The sequence below is a fragment of the Corvus cornix genome, chromosome 5 (genome assembly GCF_000738735.6).
Source record: "Corvus cornix cornix isolate S_Up_H32 chromosome 5, ASM73873v5, whole genome shotgun sequence".
In the NCBI taxonomy this organism is placed as follows: Eukaryota; Metazoa; Chordata; class Aves; order Passeriformes; family Corvidae; genus Corvus; species Corvus cornix.
The window spans coordinates 31453338-31472594 of NC_046335.1; the positions used below are offsets into that span (position 1 = coordinate 31453338).

Consider the following 19257-nt stretch of genomic DNA (forward strand, 5'->3'; position numbering starts at 1 on the left):
CCTCTGGACACGTTCAAGCATCTCAACGTCCTTCCTAAACTGTGGGGCCCAGAACCGGACACAGTACTCAAGTAGGAGGGGGTATGGGCTGGGGGGGATGATGGAGATGTGGGGACTGGGGGAGGAAGCCGCTCGCAATGTTCCACCCCTCCTAGCGCTTAGGCAGCCAGCGCGATCGCCCGAGGGCGGCGCGCGGGGGCCTTGGCCGGGCTCGGCTGAGAGGCGGCGCACGGAGGCAGGCGCGGCGGGACAGCCCCGCGTGGCCGTTGGGCGGCCGGGGCCTGATTTCGAACGGCAAACGGCCCAATCAGAGGCGCGGGCGGGGCCGCGCGCTGGGTTTGAGCCGGGCGGTGAGCGGGGCCGCGATGGCGGCCGGCGGCGTCTGAGGGGCGGCGGGGCCGCGCCGCGCTGAGCAGGGCAAGGCAAAGAGGGTGGGGGGCGCAGGGATGGCGGAGCAGAGGCGGAGGCTGATGCGGCTGGCGGTGCTGGAGGAGCTCCGGGCTTCGTACGGGATCAAGGTGAAGAGTGGGAGCTGCCTGGCGGTGGCCAAGGCGCCGGGAGCGGCGGCGGCGGAGGTGAGCGGGGCGAGGTAGCTCGGAGGGCTCCGGCTTCCCGGGCAGGGCAGAGCCAAAGCTCACATGGGTCCAGGGACTGGTCCTGTCGCCGGGAGCGCCGGGTGCGGTAGCAGTGCCATTCCCGTAATCCTAACAGGGCATCACCTCCTGCAGTGGGGAAAAGAGCTTTTTTTTTCCCTTTCCCTCAGCGTGCAAGTGTTCCATGGGGCCGTCATACAGCCGTGTTGTGACTGGAGAAGGTAATGACTCGGTGGCGCTGGATGCCCCGCCCCCGGCAGTTTGGGACTCGCGTGTTGCCGCGCGGGCCAGATGGCGAACGGGATGTGTTCCTCTTTTGTCCGTGGACTTGCTGGCCACTGAAACACACCAGCTCGCTCTGATCCGTGCAAGAGCTTTTTATGCTTCACTGTGATTGATGTCACTCACTACGGAATTCCAATCTTAGTAATTGTATTATTTCTTGGAATATAGCTACGGTGTTGTTTCTAAAAGCTCTATGTATTTTTCTTGTTTTCTTAGATTTTTGTTTTATTTGAAGGGCTTTATTTGCCCTTTTCTTAGTATAAGGCATAACTAAGTATTTTGGCAAAGACAGCTCTGGCCTTGATATGCCAGTGGTCCAAGAATGAAATCTGTCCTATTACCTTAAATACCTGTTTTGAGTTTGATGAAGGAAAAAAGTGTTTTCTGTCTCAGGGCTCTTATTTAAAACTGAAGTATTATAGTGGATGCCAGCACTGAAGTCCAATCCAGAGCACTGATCTTCTGGTAGACTCTTTTAATTTCAGAAGTGTGGACCACTCTCAAGTTCTAAACAAGATCTCTGTGCAACTGAACTTCCTCAGACAGCTTTCTGTAAGGCTGAGAAGATATTACACAATGCTGCAGTAATCCTTGGTCAATATAAGCCAAAGAAGTTGGGAAAACATGTACTTGAGTTCGGTTGTTTGGAAAGGGAGAAAGCAAGAGTAAAGTTAGAATTAGTTTTCTTCCCCTTGTCAATATCAAACATATAGTTCTAGACTTTCCCTTCTTTTTCCATTCGAAGGGAAGACAATGAGAACTGTGAACAACGTATGTATGTCTTGATAAAAGATGTCTGCGTTGCTGTCTGTAGTGCTTAAATTGTATGCAAGGAAGAAAATCTGTACTTAAGTAACTACTGAGCAAGGTAGGAAAAACTACAGAATAACATTTGTTTTGCCAAGGGATGTCTTATTTCTGCTGTGAGGGAACAGCAGAAATATTACTAGCTTTATTATTTCTTAATAAGAAATTAAATAACAACTTCTGATACTTCAAACAAAACCTAGTGAGGTGAGCATATCAGTTAAGAATTTTAAGTGTTGCATTCCAAACCGCTGGAATTTTCTAGTATGTAATCTTGTACATACAGAAAAAACATTTTCTCTTGGAGTTAATTTTCTTTTTGTAGTTTTAGTAGCAACCTGGAGCACAAGGACAGATGTGTTGCTTCTTTTTCTGACTCTGTAATATTTGCTTTCTGTAGGACAGATTAGATTGTGGTCTAATGGGTTAGTTACTGATTAACTGTTTTCCTAACATGGACAGCACGTTGAATTTCAGCTATGAATAACTAAGAGTTAGCATTCATCTCTAAGAACAAGTTGGGCATGATCCCAGTCCTCTTCTGGTTGGGAGAGGGACTGGCTTGCATGTTCTGTAAATATGAATTTAAAAAAAAATAAAAGTATAAGGTGTTACACAGGAATGTGGGCTTTTATAACTGACAGAACTGTGTAGCAACCTCAGATAAACATTTTAAAAAATTCTGTAGGTGAACATCAGTAATGACTGAGATTTGCTTATTTTCTAATATGTAATACACTTTAATGTCTTACTGTTAGGCAGTAGAAATAACAGTTTTTTAAGTACAAATGCTAAATATGAGGTTCAGAACAGTTTTCTAGATTGTTCTGTGGAGTTTAATCCTTCCCAAAAGAGCAGTCTTGAGTCTGAGATGAAGAAAAAGATTTTTTTAAAAAAAGTTATTTCAATTGTCTCATGTTGATTTTTAAGAAAAAGATTTTAGTCAATTGGAAAAGCTAAGGTGAGATTCCAAAACAATCTGGTTAATATCCTTACTGATTTGGGAGTCCTATAAGAAAACTAACTTCTTGTAAAATAAGAAGTGTAAAATGTACTGCAGAAAACCTTTCTACTCTTTCACAATCATCTAGGGTGTTACCTGGTAACTAGAATTAGCATAGTTTTAGATCTTTAGAGATCACAGTGCTTTTCCAGACAATATCTCTTATCTGAAAGACTTTGTTTTTTGTCTTAACTACCTTTATGTTTACTTGTTGCATGTGCGCTTTTTTCTAAGATGTAGTTGATAATTATATCAACTTTCAAGTAACATTATTTGAATTTTGTATTTTAGGGTAAAATCTTTGGAATATCTTTTCATGCGTTGCCACAATCACTTGTGCCAGAATATGGTTATATTCCAAGGTAAATTAACAATGTATATTTAGATTTTGTGCTTACTTTGCTCTCTTTCTAGTATTGAACCCTTGTCAGAAGGAGTGTAGTATTTGTTCCATGCCTGCTAGAGCTTCTGGGGGATATAAGAGTAGTTCCATCTGGGAAAGGAGGGATGCAGAAGTTAGATGGGGAATTCAGCACCACAGCTCTCATTCAGTTGTATTTCTTTATATTCTTCTCATTGGGGGAAATTATTCTATGTATTAAGTTTTACAAAAAATGGTGAAATAGTTTTTCTGGGAAAAACCCCAGCTTTATTGTGTGCATCAGAAGTATGTTTCTGTTCTTTTCTCAGCTTTCTTGTTGATACTTGTGAATATTTGGAAGAACATGTTCATACTGAGGGACTCTTCAGAAAGTCTGGATCTCTTGTTCGCTTAAAAGCTTTGAAGGTAATCTCTAAAGCTGTTATTTTTTTTCTTAATAAGCTGCATTTCACTTGAGCATGTTTTAATTTTTGGCCTCTTTTCAGTCATATTCAAGTTTTAATACTGGAAGTAGATTGGTAACATTGCCTCCTTTAGAAATGATAGGAGATCTAGTCCAGCAACTGACATGGTTCCCTTTTTTTTTTTTCTTTTAAATATTTCTCCTTCCAGGTGATGAGAATAGTTTGGGACTGAACAAACTCATTAGCAATTGTGCAAACTGGATGCTATGAGGATATTTGTTTAGCAATGCTCCCCTGGTGGAGGGAAGATGGGGAACCTGTAAATTAACACACATGGTCTGACAACATTGCCTGTGCCTCATTATAGATAATGTAGTTGGGTAAAACATGACTGAAACTAACAATGGGGAAGATGTGACTGTTGTGACATGGGCTAGAGCATTACTGCTTACATTTAGAAATCCGACAATATGTTGAAGACTTTAACTCATGTTTCTTATGAAAAATTTCAGAGTAAACTGGATCAAGGTGAAAACTGCCTCTCAGCTGCACTGCCATGTGATGTTGCAGGGCTTCTCAAACAGTTCTTCAGAGAGCTGCCTGAACCCATCCTTCCACCTCACCTGCAGGAAGGCCTTTTCAAAGCTCAGCAGCTTGGAAATGAGAAGAAAACTGCGACTGTGTTGCTGTCCTGTTTGATGGCTGACAGAACAATTGCAGCTTTGAGATACTTTTTCAACTTTCTGAGAACTGTGTCCTTAAGGTCAGTGTAAAGGGCATGCTTGTAATTCCCTTAACCACTTCTCTGTCCAGGCAAGTGCTGTACCTTCCTGTGAGTAGTTTGCAATTTTAACTTTCACATCTGCAGATACTCACTAAATTCAGTTGTGGTCCTTTATTTCATAAATCCAAGGTTTTCTTTATGAAACCTTAATTAACTGGAGACTTGACTTTGTTCAAGCTTTGTAAAGCAGAATTACCATACCTTGCATTCCCTAAAACTGAGGGGATTTGTAACTTCTTGATTTCAGTAACATAGTTGTGAAATTATCTGGCCTGGAATGCATAAATCTATACATTAATCTTGTTATGTAAGCACTCCAGTGAATGAATCCATTTTTATTTTTCTAACTGCATTTGTCTTATTTGGTCTTCTTCTCTGCTTATGTTGTGATAATTTGATTTTAAAAACCCTTTTCTTGTAAAGATCCAAGGAAAACAGAATGGATAGCAGTAATCTGGCAGTGATTTTTGCTCCCAACCTCTTGCACTCAAATGAAAATGAAAAGATGTCAGCTAGTACAGAAAAAAAAATTCGCTTGCAAGCTGCAGTCGTGGAAACACTTATTGACCATGCGGCAGAAATCGGTAAGATGATAAATGCTTATCAGCATGTCTCGTTGCACTGACCTGTCTACGGCTTTTCTTTTCAACTTTTAAGAATAATCAAAAAAAATACTTCTCGACTATTCCAGGACAAGTACCAGAATTTATATTGGAAAAGATTCCTTCAATGCTAGGTGTTGATGTCTTTCAATCGACACCCTCACTGTGGGGCCATGAAGACAGTGAGAATGAATCTCCCAGTGAATGTAAGAGGAGGAGGCACCGAAGTGTTGGGGGTAGGTGTGCTTTGTGAAACTTTCAAAACCAAAAATGGAATTGCAACTTCAGGTAGTCTGATCCTAAGCACTTGCTTCTTCCAGAAGCAGAACAGATGTTTGCAAAATTGATTTGGTTTGATCTGCAGGATCTATATAAGACTTCAGTAATCACATTATTGTATATTTACTCAGAGTTTTCTAGTCTCTTGTCTACTAAAGAAGCTATTTTGGTTTTGTTTGGATTTGTGTAGCCAAATTAATATTCTAGCTTTTTCTGGAGTCAGCTTCAGAGGGCTGTTCCAGAGGGCTAAAGGGGTTTTTTGGGGGGTTTTTTGGGTTTTTGTGGGGGTTTGTTTGTTTTGGGGTTGTTTTTTGTTTTTTTTTTTTTTTTGTTAATTTTGAAATGATACTTTAATATATACTTTGATAAGTCAGGTAATGAGAAAGCAGGGATGCAAATGGCAGGTGTGTTTTGAATTAGAGTAGTTAACTTGTGGTTTGAAGTGTAAATCTAAATTGGATGTTATTGGATACTGTGTGCTCTGGTAGCATGGATCTGGGATTTGGGGTGAGGCTTTTTTCAGTTTTCAACAGGGCTGAGTTGGAGTTTCTTGCCAGATACAGACAATCAAATGGTATCATCTCATTTCTGCACTCTCTTACAGGAAATACTATGGTTACATATATGCTTGATTGATTCAAATCCACTGCAAAGTGATCTTTTATGCATTGGTATAAAAACATAGGTACTTATTTAGCTCATGTACCTGGAGTATTAAACCTGACAGTAGTTTAAATTAAAGCTGTGTGATTGTATGTTTAGCCATGGCATGGTTTTTTTGTGTACTGAGCTCCTCTGCTCTGAAGAAGAGAGACCATCCCAGAGTTGCAAAGTGATAAACATGAAAGTCAACATCTTGAGGAGAAACAGTTAGAACTTGGTAGTCCTGTAGAATAGGTTTTGATAGTAGGCAGAGTCTTGTCTTTCTCCTGATGTAGATTACTATACTTGATCTGTTTTCAAATATGTCTTTAAGAACTATGTGATATCCATGAGACACCATAAAATAAGTACTACCACCTTGTATTTTGCTAAGCTTCACTGCAAACACATGCAAATACAACTGTAGGTTGCAAAACACTTGATAAAAATACTTTAATTTTGTACTTTGAAAAGCAGGAAAACTAGTAAAGTTTCATGTGTATACTCTGCTGTGTTTAATTTTATTTTTAAAAAAAACAAATCAACTCCCCCAAAAAAGCACATAGTTCACAGAAAAGTTTTACATTATTTCTTTGTAAGACCAAAATCTCATACTTTTTTGGACCTAACTTCAAAGCTCTAAAAGCTTTACAGCTTCAAGTTGTCTGTCCATTAGTCCATTAAAGTGAGGGTCTCTGAGACTTTGTAAGATCTCAATGGGTACTGTCTAGGTTTGCCTACAAGAAATCAGAAGGCATATACTTTTATAATGACCAGTAGACTTTTCTACAAGAAACTTCTGTTGTCTGTGCAGAATGGCTTTTTGTTGTTGTTTTGGGGTGGTGGTGTTGTTGTTGTTGTTTTGGGGGGAGGGGGTTGTTGTTGTTGTTGTTGGGGGGGTTGTTGTTGTTTTGGGGGGTGTTGTTGTTTTGGTTTTTTGGGGGGGTTCTTTTGTTTGTTGGGTTTTTAGTTTGTTTTTTTTTAATAATTTTTATATTAAGGAAAATAGATTTTTCAGCTATTGTGAAAGCAATAAAAACTATGTTGGTGGGAAGATCTGGGCTATGATTTTCTGTACATAAAACCCATTTAAACTGATTTGCTTTGTTTCTCCCTGAAAAGAAATACAAGTTAAACTTGAGTTGAAAACAGAGCAAGACAAGCTTCACATTTAAATTTGATTGCTCGGTGTGTCTTGCATTTCAGATATTGTTAGTGGAGCATTGAATAAATTTAAATCTAACAGAACACCCTCCACTACACCTCAACAAGACAGAAGCGGTAGGTATTGGTGTATTTGTACTGAGTAAAGCCCATGCAGTACCCTCTGGATTTGTTAACTGTAGTCAACAATTTTTTAAACTGAAGAATTAGAACTTATTTGAAGATAAGTGATTAAATTTAAATGGTTTAAAATGGAATATAGATACATATTTATTGAGGATACTGCATTTACTGTAATTCTTGGAGCAGCTACAATGACTGCAGTAGTGGGCTGTGTGGTTTAGCTCTGTGGGGATTGCACAACCAGATTTGCACTTTTTAGTTAAGGCTTCAGTGCAGTAGTGCAGCATTTTATCATCTTGGGAATGAATCTGCGAGGACTAAAATTCTTTCATGCTTACTGTTTCTAAAACTTAGGGAAGATCACTATACATTTACTTCCTCCTAATTACCTGTATTGTTTTGTTAATGTATGGGTTTGGATTTTCCTTTCTGGTACTCTAAACTTGCAAAAAAACCCAACAAAATGAAAAACCAAACCCTAAGCTATACTGATTGCTTTGCCTCTTCAAAATGCATGCACTTTGGCTAAGCTTTTGCAACAAGTTTCTTTCAGAGTTAAAAAAAACCACCGAAACAACCATTTACTTTAGTAAACTCTCTACCTTTTAAGCTGTTACTGCAAGTTTGGTTTTCTTAATTTCAGTCCTTTCATCAGTGACTCCGGTGGTTCTTACTCCAAGCACCAAGCGTAAACTTCCAACTGATTGCTCTCAGGGCTTGTCCAGCAAGAAGAGACGATCTTTTAAGCATAGTTTTGCGTTTGAGTTTTTACCAAGTAGCATTTTTAACAGCAGCTCAACACCAGCATCAGGTACAGTGCCATCACTTTTTCCTTGCTGCTTGAAGTGATTGTTGGCTTTTAATTTAAGAGTAGAGCCTTTTGTTCTTGCTAGACAGTCATTGATGCTCATTACTGAAGTGTTCCTGGCACTACTTCCCCATCTTGGTAAATTGTGTATGTTTATAGTCTTTGGTGACTCATGTTACATGGATTGAGCAAAAGCCGAATTCTTTCTTGTTTTCTGTTCTGTTAATCTCTCATACTTGCAATTCTGATGTTCTTTTATCTTTTTTGCTCCCTATGTATCAGTCAGGTTATACTCCTGTTTCTATCTTGGTGCACAAATCCGTGAAGACTGCCTATGCTTCCAATCTTTTGAAAGTTGTAGCCTTCTGTCTCCTAAATGCTTAAATAGCTGATCTCAGCTCTGTGAAATGTAGTTGTTGCTTTTATAAAGCTTCTTTCTTGTGTCCCATCACCCCTTGTTTTTTCTCTAGATGCTAAATTTCAAAACTCTAGAGAAAATTTTACTTTTGTTTGACAGGGCTTTAGCACCACTGTATTCTACTTGAGTGCTTCCAACCATCAGGCTATTCTGAAAATCCTGTCTTTTTTTCATTTGGTTCTTTAATATGGTGCCAACTAAGTTAGAATGAAAGGAAATTTCTAGATTGGCTGTTTTGCTAGATTCCCCCCCCCGCCCCCCCCCCCCCCAAGGGAGTGTTATAAAACTTAATGCTTTTTTTGTTAAATCATTTCATGTTCTCCATGAAATACTTGTTTCTACAGATAAGCAAACCAAGGCAACGATGTTTTATAAAGATAGCAGTGATGCATGTGTTTCATAAAATGTCCAGTAGTAAAAAAAGCAACTCTTTTCTTCATTGTTGCTTTAGCTTTTCTGGCTAGGTATGTAAAAAAAACCACACTGCAAATAATAATGAGACTGACTAATTTTTCTTCTTGAACTCTTAAATTTGAGGAATTGATCTGATGATAACAGTGTGGAAACTTATTTGAGGTAGTCATATCTGTAGCATGTAATTAATTGCATTCCAGCCACTTTTATGGATGCTACAAGCAATAGCTTTGTTTAATTTTAAAGTGGAAGTCAAAATAATTTCAAGCTAGCACTCCACAAAATAAGCAAAAAAATTGTGCTGTTTAAAAACATGTTCTTTATTGTGTTAACTCTTAAGTCTTTATCTGAAAAAATGTGACTATTTTAAGTTCATAAAAATATAATTTTGTCCCTGTAGTTCAGTTTGAAGCAAGTCCTTGTGTCTGTCTTGAGTCATCACAAACCTCACTATCTCCTTCAACCATGGGTGAAAATCATGTGTCCAGTTCGGGTAATAGAAGAAGCAAAAGACTTGCAAGCAAAAAGCTATACAGGTAATTAACTTTCAAAACCTAAAGATAAATTGGAAAGATGGGTCTAGACCCCTTGAATGATGACCTCTATCTGTATCTAAAATTATTGGTTTTGGTAAATTTTTGTAATCTTAAAATCGCCAGGTCTTCTGATGTTGCAAAATGGAGCTCAAAACAAAATAAGATCTGGTATAGTAGCTTCCTGTGTCTATTAAAAAAAGGTTACCAGGAAGGCAATAAAATAAGTAAAACTGGAGGAAGTAACTGTAAACAAGTATCAGGCTGTTTTCATTGCCCTCCTAAAAAGTTTGTCCCTTCTTCCCTTCTGTCCTTCCAGGGCTGAATCAGGAAAGACAGGTTGTTTTTCTCCAAAGATAAGCCGAAAAGAAATGGTTCGTAGGTCTTTACGCTTGAAATTTGGTTTGGGGAAAAGCAATAGAGAAATGGTAAGTACCCAGTCCTGTAGTTAGAGTGCAGATTTTAATCCAAAGTTTTGGGCACTACTTTTCAGTATCAGGAAGCACATACTTGTAAAGGAGGAATCCCAGGATTAACTGGACCTGCTTGCTGTCACGTACAAGAAACCTGAGGTTTATTTGCATAGCAGTAACTGATCAGCTTGTAATGTGTTTGGCTGGCATGGGGCATGCGGCTGAGGGGAGGGAACAGCTGATCTGAATTGACCAAGGAGCAATTCCATGCCATGTAATGTTAAGCTCACCAGTAAAACTGGGACAGGGATAATTTATGGAAAGTTGCCACTGCTCAGAGGCTTGCTGAGAATTGTTCTGCTTGTTGTAAGTGACCTTTGCATCATGTCTGGGTTTGGGGTTTTTTGTCTGTGGTGTGTGTGTGTGTCCCTTTTTCCATTTCACCTTTCCAATTCTCTTCCTCATCCTGCTGGGGAATGGGGAAAGTGGGCATGTGGCTGGGTGGGAGCTTGCCTGCTTGTTGGGATCAACCCACCACACTTGTGCTCAGTGGGTCTCACAGTTCCTGAGCTTCTGACCTTGCAGAGCCTGTGCACAGTCACTCTGTTCAGAGTGTGATTAACTGCAGGGAGGCTGTTCCCTATCTAGGTCTACAGAGAATCAAGGCAAGATGAAGTATGGCCAAGAAAAGGCTGCTGTGGCTGATTTGCATAGCAGTTTCCTGAAAGTTCCTCTGTAAAAGAGATTCCAAATTACAAGTTTATATAAAAGCAATTAACACTTTTTGTTTGTTCAAGAATATTGTATCAGGATGTACAGTTGGCAATAGATCAGAAAATATTGGAAGGCGTCTTGCAAGTCAGCAAGGTTTGGAAAGCAGAACTGAATGTGCAAAAAGAGATGTACTCTTCAGCCCATATGTCAATGAAAAGTTCCCTAAGAAAGGTAACTACCTAACTAAATATATTAGATGGGGGAAAGGTCTACTTTTTTTAACTTTGCAAATGCAACTTTATAAAAGCAATTGGATTAAAAGTATGCTTGTAGATAAGTCAAAAGTACCTTGTATGTTAGTGGCTTCTGGGGAAAAAGAATTGGTTTAGAACAAGCTTTTTGTGTTTCTAATATATTTTAGTAGTTCTCTTTTGTAAGTTAAGTGAGAGGAGATGCACGATTTCACTTATAATATAACCTTTTTTCACATTTCTGAAATTAAGGGCATAACAGCATCTTTAAATTCAGTGTTGCTTTGGTAATTATTTTCTAGTAAGAATTTTGTCTATAATTATTAAAATCACAATAAATTATTCTTACACACTGTGGTATTTATTTTAAGGTTCCAGGAATGTAAGCAAATCAGAAGAAAACTTGCTAACTCCAAAATGTCACAATAAAGTAGATCACCGAATGTCATGGAGTAGTCCTGCTGTTACTGATTCTCAGGTGATCAACAAGAATGAGCAAATGCTGCCAGGACACACTGAAATGGGAGTCAGCTCTTCAGAACCTGTTTTGGTGTTTGGAAAGCCACCAGTTACTCCAGATGAATTCAAATCTGCAACTGTAAGCAAACAAGACAACAACCTGGAGCTTGTACTTTGTGAAGACGAAAGCAATTCAACTGCAGAAACATTATTGAAAGTTAAGCAAGCCTTCTCTGCATCTGGGAGTATTCTTCACAATTTGATAGGTGATAAAAAATCATCCCTCTCAGTTGTAGCAAGTGAAGTATTAAATGAAAGTCCATGTCCCACAGGGCTCAGTTCAGCAAAAGAATCGTTAGTGGAAGAAGTTTCTGAAAATCTAGTAAATGTAAAATCCAGAGAGCTGTTGCACCAATTTAATCAATCTTCTGCTGCTGATAAACAGCAATCAAAAAAAGAGGAATTTGAAGTTTTGGAGAAAAGAAACTTCAAAACTTCTATTGAGATTGAACTTCAGGTCCCAAAAACAGATATAAAAAAAGGAAAAGAACTTCCTATGCCTCAAGTACTAGCCAAGGAAGATAAGTTGACTGTTGAGAACAGTTCAACACAAGATGACTTACACCAATTAGATTGCTCTGGAAGAAAAGAGAAAATAGAATTAATACACTCACAAACAGCTGAAAGCTGTATGGTAAAGTGCTGTGATTTGGAAGAGGGTACTGCTAAACCTTCTTTGGCAGGACAGCTTCCTGCTTCGCAATTGCCTAAATCACAAAATGAAATAGGCAACCAGTACTTGAAAGCTGAAAATTTGGATAAAGCTTTAACTAAAACATTGACTGTTTCTGACCACGGAAAGGTTTCTGACCACATACAGTGGTTCAACCAGCTTTCATTAAATGATCCAAATTCTGCAAGCAAAGCGAAACCACCTCTGAAGTTTCAACGTACTCCAGTTAGACAGTCTGTAAGAAGAATGAATTCCCTTTTGGAGGCTAACAGACAATCTGTAAGCTCTCAGGCGGTTAAATCAAGCAGTGTTGGTTCACCACTTGTTAAATCTTTGAGCTATGATTCTGCACTATTCCCCTGCACAGAAAAGCCCTCGAAGAATTCCGTGCGTTTGCCGCGCAGGAGTGAAAGCACGTGTAACCAAGTTTCTGTAGCTCATAAGCAGCTAGACTTAACTTCTAAATCATGTTGCAGGCCATTAAATCCATCAGAAAAGCCTGATGTTTCTGTCAGAACTGTTGGGATCCATGAACAAAAAGTTCATCCATCAAAGTCTGTTCTAGAAGATCTAACCAATCATGAAATGGTTAAATCCAGTTTGAAAGTTAATGCAAATATAAATATTCCAGGTGCTGCCTCAGAAAAATCTATGATTGCAAGAAGTGCTCCAGGAAAAGAAAGAGCTCGTTACAGAGGCTCCCCAAAGAATCCAATATCTGAAGTAAAACTACTGCCAACTGCAAAGCCAGTAGACTTATAAGATCAAATGTGACGGCTAAATGGGTTCTTCGCAACTTGGTTAACCTTTGGAAAAATCTAAATTTGTATGACTATTTTTTTAGCTCTTCTTATTTGTAATTTTTCATTTATTTTAAATGAATGAGTTGTGAAGATGTACAAATAGAAATTCGTTTTATATTGAGGTTTTCTTCATTTACTGAAACTTCTGTAAATGCTAGTCAGTTCAACTAAATTAATTTGACTTATAAAACAAAAATAATCTGTTTCTACAAATGTTTGTGCTAGATCTCAAGTTTTGATTATCTCAGCTTTTAAAAACATGCTTCATCTCCAAAACAGTTCTTGCAGTATTTTGATAAAGTATCAAGTTTAAAAACAGCTTCTCGAATGTTTAATATAAAACTAACGGACATATGAAAGGAAGTGTTTTGATGCTGCGTATTAGTAGTTAAATTTACTTTTTAGTTTTAAGTGTATTGTAGCACCCCTTGATACTACTAAGTTGGACCTCATATGAGCTCTATTTCTTTTGAGACAATGTTTCTTATTTTTACTGGAGTAAATTGGGAGCATATTTTCCTTGTTGAGTAGGTAAATATCAAAATACAATTCATGTGTGCACACACACTGGAGAATTATTAGAACACATGGAAAACAAATGTGCCGTTTATTCAATAATTGAAAAGTCTTACAACTTCATCCAGCGATGTGTTCTGCAGTAGGTACTAAGTATTTTCAGTTGTGAGTAGTAAAATGTTTTATCTTAATATGAGAGGGGAGTTTTAACTTATTTTTAGAGCTGTAGAATTATGTTAACTAAGCGGTGCAGAAGCTGGGTTTATATGCTGAAAGTGTTGCAAGAGACAAATGTAAGAAGCCATAGTATGTTAAAGGTTGATTTGCACAAGCAAATGTTTACATCTTTTGGAATGAAAACTGTTTGTCTGTCATCAGTTGTAAAATTATTTAAGAGTAAACACTTGAAACTGTTCGTTAGCTTTTTATATGTGTGAATTGCTTATTGGCAAAAGGTTAGAGCTGAGGCACTGGATACTTTTGGTTTTAATAAAACCATCGTTTTTTCCCCTTTTCTGAGCTTGTTCTTCTATAATGACTTGGAAGGTTAGAATGTGCTGTTACTTGCAGACTGTAGACACCAAAATTAGTAAGTCTGAAAATACTGAAGCCAGAAGTAAATCTGTTCTGGCTGTCCTTTTTGTTGATCTTAGATGCATGTTGGTGATTCTCACAACTAGCAAAAGGCATGGTGCAACATAGTTTACCGGCAGTAGTCTGAACTTCTTAAAATGGTATGTTAATCAAAAGAATAGTTCTTTTCTGCTCCCTGCCTCCTTCCCCATGTATCCAACAACTTGCAAGTTTAATTGGTTCAGCTGGTTGATCTGGTGGAAACCTCCTCATTCTTGGTACATTACTGTAAAATCTAATACCAGGGAGCCAGCCATGAGGAGATCTTAATAGGATTGCTTGGTATTGTGGTTAAGGATGGGAAGCTTCAGTTTCATGAAGGAGTGAATATATATGGCAATTCACCACCATCCAAAGAGGAAGCTCCTGTTCTTGGCACTGTACTCCTACCCTCTGCCTTCAGCTGGTGCTGGCAGATCCCTAAATAGGCTAAATGCAGACACCAGAGCACCATGTTCTGGATCATCTCACCGAGGTAGATAAGGATCAGCAAAACAACTTCCAGCTGTCCTGGCTGATGTAAGGAGGTAGGAGCTAGAAATAAGACAGGAGCTAAAGGCAATGTCAGGAAGAAAATGAGGTCTGACTCCTGTAATAGTGAGGTGTCATGTTGATTTTTGCTTGGAAGAGTAAGACTTGAGATTATTAATATGTACCAACTGTTTCAAATGCCAATGCAGCTTTGACAATGTTGATATGTTGATAACGATGCTCCTGTATGGAGCAGTAAGCTACTTTTGATCATCAATGGGAGCTAGTCTTGAAACATCTAAACTTAGATTCTTAGGGGGAATTTGCTAGGGCCCTGACAAAGAAACCTGTAGCAGAAAAAAAAAAAGTCAAAGTTTAGGTTGTTTTTAGAGGTTTTGCAGAACAGTTTGGACACACATCCCTTTATATAAAGTTGATTATGTTCTGCAGAAAGAAACAGTAGATGCCAACTGGAAGTTCCTACTGCTTAATCCTGCAAGTTACAGCTTGTATAATGTACCAGAGACCAGCAAAAAGAGAGTAATCTACATGTGCAAGTGTAGTTCATGGGACTGTTGTGGTCTTTGGGGTATAATCTCAGAGTTTTTCTGGGGATAGCTATACTAAACTGGGATGTGACACATTCCTGTCAGTAGCAGTGAAGATGTGATAGATAGAATAGCCTTTAGAGGCTACCGTTTTGCCAAGTGCTGTGTTAGATGAGAGACTTCATTTAGCAAGATCCTTTTGTAGTTGTCTTCTTAGTAACCTCTGCTCTGGATGATGTGTCTGGATTTGCATAATCTGGAGACATTTACCTGCAAATCCTTGGAGATGGTTGCCATGTTGCTACTCTGTAAACCTGCAGCTAGGTAACACTATCATCCCATAAGTAAACCATTGATCGTATTATTCCGGAGACAGGAATCACAGCAGGAAGATGGATACTCTCCCACGAATATGTAGTATCTTACTTCTGTAACAGTTAATCCATCCAATCCCTTCAGGTTTATTTTTAGAGTGTGAAATTAAAAAGGGAGGTTTATAATATCCCTCCAAGCTTTGTGTCTTTGTGTCTTTATCGGCCCAGCAGCTCCCGGCCGCGGGGGAAGGGGGGTGAGAGGCCGTGGCTGCGCACGGAGGATGCGCGGCCGCGGAGCCGCCGCACCCGCAGAGCCGCGCTGGGAGCGGGAGGTGAGCGGGGCGCTCCGGCCCGGGGGCTCCGCGCTGCTGCCGAGCTGCCCCGGGGGCCGGGAGGAGGGAAGGGAGCACGGCCCAGCCGGGCAGGGGCGCGGCGGTGCGGGCGGCGGAGGGCAGGGGAATGGTGCGTAGAAAGCAGATTTTTTCCCTCGAAACGGAGGCTGCAGAGGTTGATGGAGCGGGAGGGCTGCGGGGGGAGCGTGGTGCGGTGGGGGAGCCGCGCACAGGCGTAGCAGGGAATATTCCCAGCACTGGGGATTTCAGCCATTTTTGCCTCAAAGTCGTTTCCAGGTGCCTTGCGCCGGCGGCTGGAGCATTGGAGCATCTTTAAACCTCTGGCGTGGAGAAATCAGGCAGCTGTGGGTGTGTTAAGGAAGACAAGGGCAACTCGAGGGGCTTTTGTTTATCCAGGCGACTGGAAGTGATGCGTTTTAATTAGTCTCTGATGTGAGAGAGAAAGGAGCTTTAAGAAAACAAGCATTCTGACTAAAATTCAGCCTCTCAGAGGACAGTAAGTGGTACTTGCTTATTGGTTTGGGGTTTTTTTGTTGTTGTTGTTGGCTTTGGGGTTGGTTTTTTTTTTTCCTAATTAAACTAAACTGTGCAGCCATTTAGTGAAAGGGATTCAAGGAAATAAATAAAACCTATTTGCTTCAGGTGGGAAAGATGATGCATATAAAGTCGGAAGCCTTTTGTCTTTAAGTGCAAACAAAATATATCTAGGTTGTTTAGCAGCTTCTCATTATTGATTTTTCAGGCAATGCCAGAATAGAGCTTGGAAAACACAGTTCCTAGCTGAAGAATTCTCGGCTTTTAGACCAGAGCTTTATAAAATAGTATAATAAATGTGGAGGGGTGGATGGTGTAGTGGATGATGTATTCTCATCAAATGAAAAAGTGGATTCATTTTGTTTGCAGTGACTGTTAAATAATGTTATAGGAAAATGCAAATCAGAAAATTGATTTCTGAAGTTTGCTGCTTAATATTTCTTTTAGAAGAGAAGAATATATCCACCCTACTCCCTCCCCGGCTCCCCCTGCCCAGCTGGCTAGACTGTCAGCTGCCTCTAGAACCTGTGGTAGTAAACTATAGAGTCCAATAGTAAGATCATATGTTATTTCCACCACGTATAAAGGACTTTTTTTCCCCCACTATAGTTTATATTCAAATGCCTTTCTTTTTCACAGGATAAAAGTCGCTACCACTATGATAACTACCTTGCTTTGCAACATGATACTTCTGCTGGCGTTTGGATTGGCTTCAGCTTTTAGCCATAGCCCTAGGACACCTGACAGGGTAACTGAAGCAGATATTCAGAGGCTCCTCCATGGGGTTATGGAGCAATTGGGCATTGCCAGACCCCGGGTAGAATATCCAGCACACCAGGCTACAAATCTTGTTGGTCCACAGAGCATTGAAGGTAGCTAATTTCTATTTTGAGTAATGATGAATTTATTAGTATGCTTTGGTAATAATTTATGTTTTGTTTATAGATGCAGAAAGAATATCCTGAGCATAAAATCATAGACTTCTTCACCAGGTTGTTGCTTGATCTTTGTTTTTAAATCACCATCCATCTTCCACCTTTCTTAATGTAAAGTTTTTGGAAGAAGTAGTGGGGTTTTTTAATGTACAGGCTTTGCAGAAAAAGTTATGTTGTCTTTGCATTGTCTGATCTGCAGTGCCTCAAAACAATGCGTTTACTAAATTATTCGTGAATCTTGTGTATAAATATATTACATATATATTTCACATGAAACAGATGTGATCTGTAGAGCCCAGGTTTCATGGATTTTTAGAAACATCTGCAAACCAGAAGAGATTAAGTGTTTGTGGTGCCATGTGAGATAAAGGGATAAACCTTACACTGGGGGTGCTCCTCACCCTGTATCCATGAGTAGCATCTCAAAACCGTGTTGCAGGGATGAATGCTCTGGGCTCAGCTTCATTTTTTTTGGCCAACACCTCTGATCTCACACTGTGTAAGTTTTCCTTGGAATCAGTCTTTTACAGCTATATAAATAATCTGAATTATCTGGCTCAAATGTTAGGATATTGGGATAAAATTTCAGTGTGTTGCTATTTTAACTGAGCAAATCAGCTTTTATTTTGGCATGACAGCAAGAGGTTGAAGGTATGAAACTCCAAAAATTATTGTTTATGTGTGAACATCAAAACAGGGCAGAAGCCCCCAACCTTCCTCTCAGAATTAAATCAGACACAGTACAGTAAGACTGCACAGGCCATAAGTCTCTGTTCTCTATTTTATCCTCATTCTGATCTACATGCTATCCTAGCCAAACAGATACAATTGCTTTAATGGAGGCTGAGGAACAGATTAAAGCTGAATAGGCATTTCTACCAGATAATTGCAGACCTAAGTTTGTATATTTTCCAAAGAAACTTTGATGGACACATGTTTTTCTGCAAACTTAAATAACAGAGACTAAGTTTAAAGAGCATAATTTGGTCTGTACCCTCTTCTCCTTTGTGAGTGTTCATATGTAGAGAAACTTGGACAGATGGTAGAAGTGAGTAATTTTACTCTCCATTTTCCTATTTTCCCTAGATATATTTTAAAAAGAGAAACCTTAGAAAATATAAGCAAATCTGAATCTCTGGCAAATATTTAATCTCAGCTGTTTGCTGTCACTTTCTAATTACAATGTTAGGAAAATCAGACTATGCACCTCTTTGTCCAAGTATCAAAAGTTTTCTAGTGTTTGTGAGACTGAAGTAATGCTAGTTTTCCAGTCATCCATACAGTCTTCCACAAACAGCAGGTTGGACAAACATTTTTTTGCTGCTCCTTTTTTTTTTTAATAAAAGAAAGCATCTGTGTATGTAACAGAGTAAAACAGAAAGGTAATAAATCCAGTTGATTTATTTCCCCTCTTGCTCAGATGAGGATGACTCTCTTTTTTTTTTTTTTTCTTTCAATCCTACCACGGATATTTAACAGCTCATTGAGAAATTTCTGCAAAAGCAGAATGGTCTTGTGAGGTGAACACTATCAGTCAGTGTAGAAATAGACAAGTAAATCAGACCTTTGTATCAAATGTTGCTTTTTATAGTGTTCTGCAGTGAGTTTTTCAGATAGTAATCGCTTGCTCTTTCTTTGGTTTCTTGTGGTGATATGTGTCTATTTATAGATAGGTATGTCTAAAAGTATCTGATTAGAAACTTCAACCTAAGAAAGTGTTATTTGCAGTTTCAAGGCTAGTGTTGTCTTACATCACTGAACACAATATTTTCTCATACTGCTTTTTTAAAAAAGTACATATAATTCAGTCAATTTTCACCATGAGTTTATTTTTAAATATAGACCACGAATTATAGTATAGCTAATCCATCAAAACTTGCAATTCATTCTGAAAAAATAAAGTTCATATGTTTTTAAATAACATCAGTACCAGGTTTTGCATTCTGAAGAATTCACCCATGGGCTTCCCACAACATATTCACACTGTTACCACTGGCTAGTAATTCCGTGTGCAAGTGCTTAAAAAATTATACATTATAATAGAAAGGAAAAGTAAGGGGGAATGGAAGAAAGAGGCTTAACAATTATTAGAATGTGTCACAGCAAAATAGGGATTTCATCTTAAATACCGTCATAGCAAAGTGGTAATTCACTAACAACTCTTCTGTTTTCATTGGGATTTTTTTCCTGAAAGTAATGGACAGTAAAATTTGGCATGAAATGCTTATGATTTATCAGAAATTCTGAGCTGCCAAAAGTGTTGACTTCCAGCCATTTGTCAGACTGCAGGTTTCAGTGACCAATGTAAACATTTTAAAACCTGTTTCATTCCATGCCTG

General features: G+C 39.1%; 1 protein-coding gene across 5 annotated transcripts in view; it reads left to right on the top strand.

Moving 5' to 3' along the window:
* The first annotated feature begins 333 nt into the window (after positions 1-333).
* The window catches only part of LOC104684213 (neuroendocrine protein 7B2), a 45151-nt gene continuing 26227 nt past the window's right edge, over positions 334-19257 (top strand). Inside the window, exons 1-12 of one of the 5 annotated variants that reach the window (XM_019283399.3) lie at positions 334-575; positions 2980-3050; positions 3379-3475; positions 3987-4237; positions 4682-4842; positions 4950-5096; positions 6988-7062; positions 7712-7879; positions 9109-9244; positions 9561-9669; positions 10452-10599; positions 10991-13646. In XM_019283399.3, coding sequence (XP_019138944.1) covers positions 447-575; positions 2980-3050; positions 3379-3475; positions 3987-4237; positions 4682-4842; positions 4950-5096; positions 6988-7062; positions 7712-7879; positions 9109-9244; positions 9561-9669; positions 10452-10599; positions 10991-12573 — 3075 coding nt within the window. In that variant the 5' untranslated portion in view covers positions 334-446 and the 3' untranslated portion in view covers positions 12574-13646. Of the gene's footprint in view, positions 576-2979; positions 3051-3378; positions 3476-3986; positions 4238-4681; positions 4843-4949; positions 5097-6987; positions 7063-7711; positions 7880-9108; positions 9245-9560; positions 9670-10451; positions 10600-10990; positions 13647-15320; positions 15429-15715; positions 15946-16622; positions 16856-19257 lie in introns of those variants that run through there. The other 4 variants (XM_019283403.3, XM_039551975.1, XM_019283411.2 and 1 more) reach the window with 4 other exon arrangements.